The following is a 13405-nucleotide window of genomic DNA, read 5'->3' as shown; positions in this document are numbered from 1 at the left end:
TGTGGAGTATAGCTTTATTGTCATTACAGCCATGATCAAGTAGGAAGAACGAAACAGTCTTCTCCAAATTCTGAATATGACACTTCATCAGAAGAGCAGAGAAAACATTCAGACAGTAACACGTCTGATAAACAGAAAGCAAAGTTACTGAGGATAATACAGTGTTTACTGCAACCATACAAAGTGTGATTATAACAGCTAAATATCTATAAGCTGCTGTGAATCATCAGAGAGAGTAACCATGTCCAGGTCACAGAGACAGACAGGATGAAGAGTCACAGTGAGGTGGACAGCTGAGGCACTTCAGATTTTTTGGTCCTCTTTCTGCTCAATTCAGATTGGATCTCCAGAAACGTCTTGTTTTTAGTTTCTGGCACAAAAAAGAAGATAAATGTGGCCAGAAGACAACAAATCACCAAAAAGATGAGGAAACAGAACTGCTTCAGTCCATTCTGTATGGGGGGGGGAGATGTTCATTCAAGTCAGTAATTCAGGTGTAAACTCTTTTCAAGTGAATTTGTCTAATGTTCAGGAACATACCACTATGAAGGGGAACACCATGCTGATGATGAAGAAGCTGAGCCAGTTGACTGAGCTGGCAATCATGTATGCTGCAGGGCGAGTGCTCTGAGTGAAGAGCTCTGTGATCAGAACGTTTGTTACGCCACCTATAGAACACAACATGAAGCACACAATAACGCACACACACAATAACATAAACACAATCACATTAAATGAAAGTCATGCTGAGAAATAAGCATTTATATTCTTTCCTTCATTTATTTTCTCATTCTTAGCCATTAAAAAACCGACAACATTATTAAATTTGCTGACGACATCACTGTGGTGGGACTCCTCTCAGGAGGTGATGAGTCAGCTTACAGAGATGAGGTCCAGAAGCTAACAGCATGGTGCTCACTAAATAACCTGACACTGAACACCAGTAAAACAAAAGAACTCATACTGGACTTCAGGATATGCAGTGTAAACCTGGCCCCACTCTTCATCAGCAGGGACTGTGTAGAGAGGGTTCACGCTGTCAGATTCCTGGGAATCCATATCTCTGATGACCTCTCCTGGTCTGCCAACACCACAACGGTCATTAAAAAAGCACAGCACTGAATCCACTTCCTGAGAGTGCTCAGGAGAAACAACCTGGAGAGCAGGCTACTGGTGGCCTTTTACTGCTCAACCATTGAGGGCATCCTGGCACACTGCATCACAGTGTGGTACGTTGGCTGCACAGCAGCTGACAGAACTGCTCTTCAGAGAATCAACACAGCATGGAAAATCACTGGCTGCCCCCTGCCCTCCCTTGAAGATATCGCTTGATTCCACTATCTCTGCTGATCTACAAACATAGTCAAGGACCCATCACACCCCAGCCACGACCTGTTTGACCTGTTACCCTCTAGCAGGTGCTACAGGTCCTTCAAAGCAAGGACTAGCATACTTAGGGACACTTTCTTTCCCAGGGTTCTTTTTTTATGGCAAGCCCCGACAGTGTGGGGGTTTGAACATTCAGTGTGGGTGGAGAAAGGCCTTTTGATGACTGAGAAGACCTGTGGCAATATGGCAGTCTTTGCTGCAGTTCGAGCAAAAAAAAAAAGAGGAAGACATGGGGGCAGATGCCCTGTTCTTCCTTCTTTTATGGCGAGCCTCATGGTTGGCAGCATGTTGTCTATCCAGCACAGCCACTCCAGAAGACATTTTTCTCTTCCAGTGAGGGCAATTGTTGGCAATATCATACCAGAAATTTATGGACAGAGAGAGTCACCAACACAGATGTTCTTAAGCATGTTGGCATGCCCAATATTTATGGTATTCTGGCTGAGAGGCATTTATGCTGGCTGGGTCATCTGCATCACATGGAAGATGAGAGAATCCCCAAGGACCTGCTGTATGACCAGTTCATCCATGGATCTCGTTAGTTGGGCCGCCCTTGTCTTCGCTTCAGGGACATGTGCAAATGCGACCTGAAGTCATGTGGCATGAATCCCAAGGCCATTCTCACACTGAATTCAAATAAGCACTGTTTGTTTATGTCGGTATGTGTGTGTGCTCATTGTATGTCACTCTGGATAAGAGTGTCTGCTAAATGCCTGAAATGTAATGTAATATGTAATTTTTATCTGCTACTTAGTTAAGAAACACTTTCACACTGGAACCGTACTACACTGAACCCTTGTATATAGAGCTTCCACTTGAACATTACATCCACTTATAAATCCAACTTATTTATTTATTCAAATTCTGCTAATTTATACTGTTCTGCTCTGTGCAATACATGAATATTCACTAGCTGGCAATATTACAGTACAATACCTCATATCAAGGGACTACATACATGATGCATTTTTATGGATTTTAATTATTCAATTTTTATGGTTAGTTTGTGGGCGGCACGGTAGTGTAGTGGTTATCACTGTCACCTCACAGCAAGAAGGTTCTGGGTTTGAGCCCAGCGGCCAACAGGGGCCTTTCTGTGTGGAGTTTGCATGTTCTCCCCGTGTCTGTGTGGGTTTCCTCCGGGTGCTCCGGTTTCCCCCACAGTCCAAAGACATGCAGGTTAGGATAATTGGTGGCTTTAAATTGACCGTAGGTGTGAATGTGAGTGTGAACGGTTGTGTGTCTCTGTGTGTCAGCCCTGCAATGACCTGGTGACTTGTCCAGGGTGTACCCCGCCTCTCACCCATAGTCAGCTGGGATAGGATCCAGCTTGCCTGCGACCCTGTACAGGATAAGTGACTACAGATAATGGATGGATGGTTAGTTTGTCACTATAATATGTTTATAATTTACTAAACTTTGGGGAGCACTTCAATTTCATTGCAAGCAGAGCTATACAATGACAATAAAGGCTTTTCTATTTCTATTCTATTTCTAAATACAACCCCAGTTCCAAAAAAGTTGGGATGGTGGGTAAAACTTAAACAAAAAGAGAATGCAACAATTTGCAAATCCTTCTTGTCCTATATGAAATTGAATACAATACAAATACATGATAGTTAATGTTCAAACTCATAAACTTTATTGTTTTTTTTGTAAATGTACATTCATTCTGAATTTGATGCCTGCAACACGTTCCAAAAAGTTGGGACAGGGACGTGTTTACCACTGTGTTACATCACCTTTTCTTTTAACAACACTCAGTAAGTTTTTGGGAACTGAGGACACTATTTGTTGAACTTTTGAACATGAAATTCTTTCCCATTCTTGCTTGATATATGACTTCATTTGCTCAATACTCCAGGGTCTCCACTGTCATATTTTGCGCTTCATAATACAGCACACGTTTTCAATAGGATGCAGGCAGGCCAGTTTAGTACCTGCACTCTTTTTACTGCAAAGCTGTTGTAACATGCAGAATGTGGCTTGGCATTGACTTACTGGAATAAACAGGGATGTCCCTGAAAAAGACGTCATCTGGATGACAGCATGTTGCTCCAAAACCTGTATAAATTTTTCAGCATTAATGGAGACTTCACAGATGTACAGTTACCAGTGCTATGGGCACTAACACTGGATGGTCATTTTTCTCTTTAGCCCAGAGGACATGACATCTATGATTTCCAAAAACAATTTGAAATGTGGACTCATAAGACCACAACACACTTTTCCACTTAGTATCAGTCCATCTGAGATAAGCTTGAGCCCAGAGAATTCAGCTGTGTTTCTGGATGTTGTTGATATTTGGCTTTCACTGTGCATGGTAGATGCAGCGAGGAACTGTGTTTAATGACAACGGGTTTCCGAAGTGTTCCCGAGCCCATGTAGTAATGTCTTTTATACAATCATGTTGGGTTTTAATGCAGTGCTGCCTGAGGGGTTGAAGGTCACAGGTGTTCAGTGTTGCTTTTCAGTCTTTGCATGTTCTCCCCGTGTCTGCGTGGGTTTCCTCTGGGTGCTCCGGTTTCCCCCACGGTCCAAAAGACATGCAGTTATGTTGATGTGGGGCGGCCTTGAGCTGAAGTGCCCTTGAGCAAGGTGCTTAACCCCTGACTGCTCCCTGGACGCTCTAGTGTGGCTGCCCACTGCTCTGAGTGTGTGTGTGTGTGTGTGTGTGTGTGTGTGTGTGTGTGTGTGTGTGTGTGTGTTCATTCACTGCTTCAGATGGGTTAAATGCAGAGGATGAATTTCACTGTGCTTGAAGTGTGCATGGGACAAATAAAGGTTTCTTCTTCTTCTTTCCCCTTATATGCAGAGATTTCTCTGGATTCTCTGAATCTTTTAAAGATATTATGGATTGTTGATGGTGAAATCCATCAATTTCTTGCAGTTGTACATTGAGAAACATTGTTCTTAAACAGTTCAACTATTTGCCCATGTAGTTGTTCTCAAAGTGGCGAACCTTGCCCCATCCTTACTTGTGGATGACTGAGCCTTTTCAATTACCAGTGAACCTGTTTACCTGTAGAATGTTCCAAACAGGTGTTTTTGAACATTCCACAACTTTCCCAGTCTTTTGTTGCCCATGTCCCAGCTTTTCTTGGAATGTGTTGCAGGCATCACATTCAGAATGAGCGTGTATTTACAAAAAACAATGAAGTTTATCAGTTTGAACATTAAATATCTTGCATTCTGTTTTTATGTACATTTTAAGTCAAATCAGTTTATTTGTGTTGTGCTTTTAACACCAGACACTGTCACAAAGCACCTTTACATAAAAATAAAGACTTCAAACATATGAGCTAATTTTATCCCTAATAAATGTATTTATCCCTGATGATGAAACCTGAGGTGATGATGGCAGGGGAAAAACTCCCTCAGATGACACAAGGAAGAAACCTTGAGAGGAACCAGACTCTAAAGGGAACCCATCCTCATCTGGGTGATAACATATAGCGTGATTATAAATAACTCACTTCTATACACAGCATCCCAACTTTTTTGGAATTGGGGTTGTACATTCTTTGTTTGTTTTTTATTGGATTGTTAGTTAGTGAGTTAGTTATAGTTGTTTGGTTGGCTCCTGCTTTGCGTGACCTGGTCCGAGGCCGAAGCTGAGGATGAAGGCAAAGACACAGAGCATGCTGAGATACGGCACCCAGGAGCTGGACTTCTGCAGGAGAAGGAAAGTAAAAATACAGATTAAATATAAATCTATTTGTATATTTCTGTTTACTATGTGAGACAAAACAAATTTTCTGAGATCAAGACGATGTAAAACAAAATTCTGTATATTCAACACACAACGCACAACTCCAGAGTGTGAGACACCTTAAAGCAGATATGCAGAACCTTTATTTTTAAATAAATTTCTGAGTGGATAGTATCCCCATCCTTGACTATTGTATGCTGCATAAATGGGAATAAAAAATATATATTTTTGAGAGTTAAAATCAACCGCAAAGTTGGCATTTGAGCTGCCCTGCTGAGCCAGCCAGCCCTGAGTGCGTGATATCACTGCGAGAACCGGTTTTAAGGCCGAGGCCTTTGACAGCTATGGACCAAAGTCATATAAATAAAAATTTATGGTGAAAGTAAGAAATAGCGTTACCGACTTGCTCAACTAAGACTGATTTGACTTCACTGATTGTGGGTTGACTCTCATTAAAACAGGATAGGTGTTATAACTTATGCAACATACATGTACATGCATGCATTTTCACTGATAAAACGTAAAAGGCTAATTAAATAATCAGATGAACTGAGACAATCACATTCTGAAGCAAATTAAATAATCTTATACCGGTAACTTAAACACACAGTACAAGTTACATGTATTAATCTAAATGCAAGTAAGCAACGTGTTGTTTTTGTTGTTTTTTTATCCAAATGAGAGTCGGAGCTTACCCGCCTGCGTTCTCGCTTCTTGAAGGCCAATCTTGTGGCCGATTGTTTCGAAACAATCTGACTTTCAGTTGTTTGTTCAGTTCTCTGTTCATTCACTTCTTCCACGTAAGGGCGAGATGGCAGCAATATCCAGTTTAGAAATCAGACGGCTGCTCCACTCATTCTCTCCATACTGAGTACTCCGCCATTACTGCTCTGCTCAGGCAATTACTAAAACTCGGGATGGAATGGGATGTCACCGGTTTTGGCAACAACTGCAGGGAGGTCACTGCCTGAGCAATAATATATCCCATCCCGCTCCATCCCGGGTTTTACCAACAACCCTCGGCTCATGCTCCAGGAGGACTGGTGCAACTGAACTCACTTTAAAAAAATTAAGTAAAATAAATACTTTCCTTTTCTTGTTTTAGTTTTCTTTAATTGTTGGGACTGCACCCTCTTTCAATACGGGCTTATAGCCAACACTGCTCAACAGATCAGAGGTCTCGTACGAGGTAAAATGTGCAGAGCAGAGGAGAGGCCACTGCATAGGCGCCCAATGTGCCCATGAATTTCTCGCAAAACGTGTCCAGATCTTTGCAGTGAATGTGTGGGTGCAATCAGTTAATTATTGAAATTAAGTGATCAATCTCGCTAAATCAGTCTCATTAAATTTGAAGGTTAGTAATTAAAATGAATCAATCCCATTGAATCGTTTACTTTGACTCATTTGAATTGAATCATACCATAGAATCACTCATTTGAAGTGAATCATTCAGTGAATCATATCAATGAATCATTTAGTGAATCATTTAGTGAATCATACCATTAATCCTGGTGCTTAATAATAAATTACCAAACAGCTAAATTATGGTATATTTCCAAATTATTACAATCACTTACCATATTACATAACTTATATGCACCTTTTTGAATTCTTCGAGAGATTGGGGACTTCATATATCATTCACACAAATAAACACAGTTTGTTTAATAAATGAATTTATTATAACAAAGATAAAAATAATAAATCAATATATACAAGCAGTGAGGTGTGTATATACATGTGTGGTGTGTGTGTGTGTGTGTGTGTGTGTGTGTGTGTGTGTGTATGGCCTAGCTTGTTGCTAGCTAAAACAAAAGAATGTTATCTAAATAGAACAAAGGATTAGCTCTGTTGCTAATGTGTGCTTGTGTTTGTGTGTGGGGGGGAAGGACTTGACCATGTGTTTAGCCTCGTGTAGCTAACTACACGTGGTGGAGGCCTAGATTAGCCTTGTGTTGTTAGTGTGTTTGTGAAAGGCCCTATGGCCTAGCTAAAGTGTGTTTGTTAGGCCTGGTGAGGCCTACTGAGCACGTGTTGCTAAAGACAAAGGGAAGCTGTCTAAAGTGTATCAGGCCTGGTCAGGCCTGTTGAGCACATGTTTTCTCAGTAACAAAAAGATTCCACACTCATAACATTACCAAACTCACTGAAACCTTGATAAGGTCAAAATGTATGATAAGGAAATTAAAGTGTTAGTCAGAGAGAAAAGCATGCACAGCCTATCTATTAAACAATTGAGAGAACATAGAACCAAAATAAATCAACACACTGCGTGTCTAACAGTGTAACAGAAAAACCTGGGTTTAAATTCACACTATTTCAAATAAAAGCAAATTCCTAAGACTATCTTAATTATGCCCAAATGCCAAAATCTTACTTAATCCTGCCTTTAGCAAGATATGAAGAACTATTTGCCGGTGTAGTTTCGGGCCTCGCCATGGGAGCACGTGAGCCGCTCGTGATGGAGGCGTAGAAAACTTTCTGGTCCAGCGGAGCACTTGGGTGGTTCCCGTGGAAAGCAGAGGATTCTTGGTCCGAACCTCAGTGTTCGTGAGGAAAAGTCTCTGATCACAATAAGATGCACAGCACTTTTGAGTTAAAAAGGGATTCAATCGCTTCTTAACTTTTAACTGCCTGGGCTGCAGTCGTGACGTCACTTAAGTTTAAAAATCGCGCTATTCTGCTATTTAAACTTGAGTTTAAAGATCGCGCTATTCTGGACTTTTACCTTGGCCAGTGGTTAGGCACAGAATGCGCTGGATGGTGAATCTTGCAAGAAAGAAGTGTTTTCGGGTTTGAGAGCATCTCTTTATGCGTCTAGACTCCTCGGAAACCGGACGCGAGAGACAAAATGGCGGAGCTTCCGCCTGGACTTATGTGCGCATGGCGGACTGACGTAGATGATCCCACCCATGCGTGACGTAGGTCACGCGGAAGAGGACTGGTAGTTGTAGTCCTTAGACACAGAATGGCGGCATGATACCTACAGTCCCCCTTTTGGTCTCAGGGGTATGACGGAGTCGTAGCACTGAGAGCACCGTATCGTATCATCGCCGTGTCCATAGTCCTTGAGGTAGCCTTGCTCTGCACAGTCCATGGTGTCCTGTGAAGACTGTGTAAACTTGTGAGTTCCAGTAAGACAGTTGGAGACAGAGGCATTTTGGGCATACAATCACTATGGGCATTTTGGGCATATAATCACTATCTAACTAACTAGATCAAAACCACATCAAAAAAATATTAAACATTGAACATGAAACATGTAGTGTTCAATTTCTTATGCATAAAAAAAACAAGAAGAGAGGAAATGAAGGAAGGAAAGAAGTATTAGTGTTTGGGTTGGCAAACCTAATCTTCTGTGTTTGGTAATAGCAGTGGGTGGTCTGGCCAGAGAGCATGTGCTACTGCGGCTAAAGCTGTCAGGGACACAGACCATCTTATCTAGCTTGGCATGTATTATGTATGGGTTGTATGTATCCACTGGCAGACCCAGTGGATGTCTTTAGTGGGGGTGCATATCTCTAAGTCTTGTGGATTCACAAAAATGAGGATAGCACTGCCAAGACTATATGCCAGGTGTATTTGCGATGAATACACACTAGTAATAATAGCGGATTTTAGTATTTTATCTATCATGTTATACTGAAGGGTTATTACTTCATTGGGTTGGTGAAGTTTGACCGGGAATGTTAGTGTACGCTTATGGTTGAGTGATGCGTACAAGCTAGGTGGACATGATGGGCCTAGCTGTCGTCCACCCCCTTTTGGAGTGAGGACTGTTCAAAAGGTTTGATTCGATTATCACGGAAATCGATATGAAAGCGTTTGATTAGGCCCAGATGTCCTAATGTGATACGCGATGGGGAACGGTTTTCCCACGATCGAAAGGTCTCGACCAGGGTGGTAGGAACTTCTCTGAGATTCGGGCATAGTAGGCTTTGTGTCCTCCTACTCTCGAATCGAGATTCTTTTGGGCACCTGTAAAGGTTGACTGTAGGTGGCGTCGTAGGTCGGCGACATGTTGATGTGCGGTGTATGCAATCGTGATGCTCATGGCCTCTGGTTTGTATAGGAGATGCGGGGGGAAGAACCGACTCTCGCCCAGTCATCATCCCAAAGGGTGTGACTTCAGTGGCGCAATGAGGGGTGGACCAAATGGCCCTTAGCACCAAGGGAAGTTTCACGTCCCAAATTTTACCATGGTTTGTGATATACTTTCGCAGCATGCTCACAATGGTTTGAATGGCTCGTTCAGCCTGACCAGAGAATTGAGGGTGGTACGCGATATGGAATTTCGCCTCGACGCCTAACATGTTCCACAGTGCAGCCATTACACCAGCAGTGAAATGGGTGTCTGTGTCTGAGTCGATGGATAGAGGGAGATTTTTGCCACTAGGGGGAGTCACGATGTCGGGTGTTTCGACATCGGACTCCGTGTACAAAGACATGAACTGAAGTTCATTGGAAATTTGATCTCGCGTGGCGCTCGGTTGATTGGTGTTCGCACTAATCTCGTCGCAACGGTTTTGCGCATATTTTGTGGGATCCAACGACTGTGGGGTTTTGTTTTGTGTGAAGTTGACTAAGTTTATGTCGCAGGGCTTGGTTGGGATTGGGTCGCCTTGTGAGAGCCGTGTGTCTGAAATCTCTGCGAAGACTTTGGAACACATCAGGGTGATTTCCGACCCGGTATCCAAGAGAGCTTGGAGGGAAACGTTGCCTTCTACCACCACTGGGGTATAGATACGCTTGGCGTTGCCTTTCCTAACCAAATCTCCAAGAAACTGCGTCAGGGGTGCATCCTGCGGGTCAGGCTTCACTACCGGAGGGGGTGGTTTCAACTCATTGCTGCCTATTGGGCAGGGGTCCTTTCCCCACCCCATGAGGTAGACACGTGGTGGTGGTGGGGATGGGTCCTGGCCTAGTCATGCTGACGGTTTGTCCCTGTCCTTGCTCGGCTTACCCTTCCTTTCCTTATTGCTCGGCAGTTGTTTAATCTGTGCTAGTTCGGCCCTCAGTTCTGCCATCCCAAGCGGCTCTTGGTTGGCTTGTTTAATCTGTGCTAGTTCGGCCCTCAGTTCTGCCATCCCAAGCGGCTCTTGGTTGGCTTGTTTAGCGGTAGCTGGCTTAGGGCTCTGCTCCCTTCGAGAGGAGTGGCGATGGGGCCCTGACTGTCCGCTATTCTGAGATTTAGGGCCGTGACTACCAGGTGTGCGGTTACCTTGCCCTTTGGCGTTGGGGCCCTGTTCCCCCTTGGCTCCAGCTTGTCGGCCTTTCCAGTTACCTTTGGGTTGACTCGACGTCTGGTGGCCGGGGTTTGGGTTCGCCCAAGGGGGTCCACGGTTTGGGGCTTCACCCCCTTCTAGGCCTAAGGACTGACCTTCCTGCTCATATAGGCTGAGGACTCTGGGATCGTCCTCGTGGCGGTCCGTGGGTCGGACGAACATCTCCCATGTTAGTTGTGTGGTGCGACGCATTTCTCTCATAGTATGGGGGCGCTGGCGACACGCGAGTGTTACTTGGTTACGGATGCACAGGTGAAGGTTATGGAGGAAGAGGGACTTGAAGTTGCGATCTTCCTCTAGCCCGGGCTCGCTTCTGCCCTGAAAGTACGCCGCGCGGAGCTGATGGTAGTACTCGTGAGGGTGTTCGCTTCGTTTCTGTCTGATTAGAATGGCACCCATCGTCGCACCAGTCTCATCCTCGTACAACGAGTATTCCTCTTTCAAGTACTTACGTATTTCCTTGTAGTTGTCGAGGACTGACTGTGGTAAGGTCTCAACGAATGCTCGTACGCCGCTACCTAAAGTTTTCCAGACTAGTCTGGCCTTTTCATGCGACGTAGCCTCTGGCAGGTCCAGGAGGCTACGTTCGATTTCCCGGAAATAATCATTAACGCTTCGGTGTCTATGATTTTCCGGCTCAAAACGCTCTATGTCTTTCGCAAGGATGTCGATTTGGCGGATCCTAGTATTGTGTTCTGCGACGAGGCGTTTTGATTTTGACCCGTAGGGGTCCTTGCTGTCTTCACTATTTGAGCTGCTCTCATATCGCCTATGTCTGCGTTTCGGCTTGTAGGCAGCCTCTCCGTCAGAGGAGTCTGAGGGTACGTAGCGCAGCGTTTTCTGCGTGCTAGAGGCTGCAGCAATATTGAAGCGTGAGGGGGTGTAGTGGGGAGTAAGGTAAAAACTCCCAGCGCCACGAGATGGCGATCGCGCGGCTTTCACGCGAGTTGAGCTTGAGTGCGGTGTCTGATCTACTGTTCTAAGCTCAGGTTCTTCCTCCTCCAGAGCGGAACTCTGTTCTTGGGAGGGTTTGGCCGATCCCTCATCTGAGCGACGTGCTTGCGTCACTTCTTCTCTGAGGCATTCTATTTCGCGCTTTAGTTCATCTTGTGTGGCTCTCAGGCCCACGAGGCTACTCTCTGCGCTTTCTGCTCTCCTTTGAGCTTCGGCCAGTTGTTGTTTTAGTGTTCTTTTCTCTTGTTCGAGGGTCATACACACGTTCCATTTCCTTATAGTAGATCATGAACAATTTGGGTAGCCCTTCTGGGAGAGTCATAGTACGCTCCTTAAGTTCCCTAACGGCTATGTGCATTTCATCAAAGCGAGCCTTTTGGTCCAGATCACAGAAGTAATTTCTCCTATCCTCCGGGACTTGGCCTAAATCGCCTACAACGTCGAAAAGAGAGAGGAGGGGCCCTTCTGACTCACTTGATGGGGAATGCGACATTTTGTTTGAAATGTATTAATTAACTTAAAGGAAATTAATACTAGGTGTTGATTAGGTTAGAATTTAATTTAATCCAAGTTGCTAAATAATTGATTTGTGGTTTCTTAGCTACTTTGTTTTTCACTAATGTTTCACTTGTATTAATTAGCTCAATTAATAATATTAGTTAACATTAATGATTATTATTAATAATATTAACTAAGTACTTGGATTAGATATTACTCTAATGTACTAATCAATTAAACCAGTTTATCAGCTAACTGTGGTTGACAGCTGAATTTCAGTTCTGTGATTAACATACTGTTAATGATTCACCATTAAAGTCACCTGTGTTATACCTTGCCAGTTGCTGAATTAAACTGATAGTTTATTTGTTGAACAATATTCCAGAAGTCAACAAACCAATCTCCTCACACGGGGCACCAATTTACTGTGGGTGCAATCAGTTAATTATTGAAATTAAGTGATCAATCTCGCTAAATCAGTCTCATTAAATTTGAAGGTTAGTAATTAAAATGAATCAATCCCATTGAATTGTTTACTTTGACTCATTTGAATTGAATCATACCATAGAATCACTCATTTGAAGTGAATCATTCAGTGAATCATATCAATGAATCATTTAGTGAATCATTTAGTGAATCATACCATTAATCCTGGTGCTTAATAATAATTTACCAAACAGCTAAATTATGGTATATTTCCAAATTATTACAATCACTTACCATATTACATAACTTATATGCACCTTTTTGAATTCTTCGAGAGATTGGGGACTTCATATATCATTCACACAAATAAACACAGTTTGTTTAATAAATGAATTTATTATAACAAAGATAAAAATAATAAATCAATATATACAAGCAGTGAGGTGTGTATATACATGTGTGTGTGTGTGTGTGTGTGTGTGTGTGTGTGTGTGTGTGTGGCCTAGCTTGTTGCTAGCTAAAACAAAAGAATGTTATCTAAATAGAACAAAGGATTAGCTCTGTTGCTAATGTGTGCTTGTGTTTGTGTGTGGGGGGGGGAAGGACTTGACCATGTGTTTAGCCTCGTGTAGCTAACTACACGTGGTGGAGGCCTAGATTAGCCTTGTGTTGCTAGTGTGTGTTTGTGAAAGGCCCTATGGCCTAGCTAAAGTGTGTTTGTTAGGCCTGGTGAGGCCTACTGAGCACGTGTTGCTAAAGACAAAGGGAAGCTGTCTAAAGTGTATCAGGCCTGGTCAGGCCTGTTGAGCACATGTTTTCTCAGTAACAAAAAGATTCCACACTCATAACATTACCAAACTCACTGAAACCTTGATAAGGTCAAAATGTATGATAAGGAAATTAAAGTGTTAGTCAGAGAGAAAAGCATGCACAGCCTATCTATTAAACAATTGAGAGAACATAGAACCAAAATAAATCAACACACTGCGTGTCTAACAGTGTAACAGATAAACCTGGGTTTAAATTCACACTATTTCAAATAAAAGCAAATTCCTAAGACTATCTTAATTATGCCCAAATGCCAAAATCTTACTTAATCCTGCCTTTAGCAAGATATGAAGAACTATTCGCCGGTGTAGTT

General features: G+C 43.0%; 1 protein-coding gene across 5 annotated transcripts in view; it reads right to left on the bottom strand.

The window, feature by feature from the left end:
* The window catches only part of slc2a11b (solute carrier family 2 member 11b), a 104105-nt gene continuing 90700 nt past the window's right edge, over positions 1-13405 (bottom strand). For 4 of the 5 annotated variants that reach the window (XM_060907579.1, XM_060907580.1, XM_060907583.1 and 1 more), the window contains exons 10-12: positions 4987-5062; positions 541-668; positions 1-452 (exon numbers count right to left, since the gene is read on the bottom strand). In XM_060907579.1, the coding sequence (XP_060763562.1) occupies positions 276-452; positions 541-668; positions 4987-5062 (381 nt within the window). In that variant the 3' untranslated portion in view covers positions 1-275. The remainder of the gene's footprint in view (positions 453-540; positions 669-4986; positions 5063-13405) is intronic. The other variant, XM_060907582.1, reaches the window with a different exon arrangement.

This window comes from Neoarius graeffei, chromosome 24 (assembly GCF_027579695.1).
Source record: "Neoarius graeffei isolate fNeoGra1 chromosome 24, fNeoGra1.pri, whole genome shotgun sequence".
Lineage (NCBI taxonomy): Eukaryota > Metazoa > Chordata > Actinopteri > Siluriformes > Ariidae > Neoarius > Neoarius graeffei.
The sequence above is the reverse complement of the archived record's forward strand: the minus strand, read 5'-3'. Positions and strand labels throughout refer to the sequence as shown.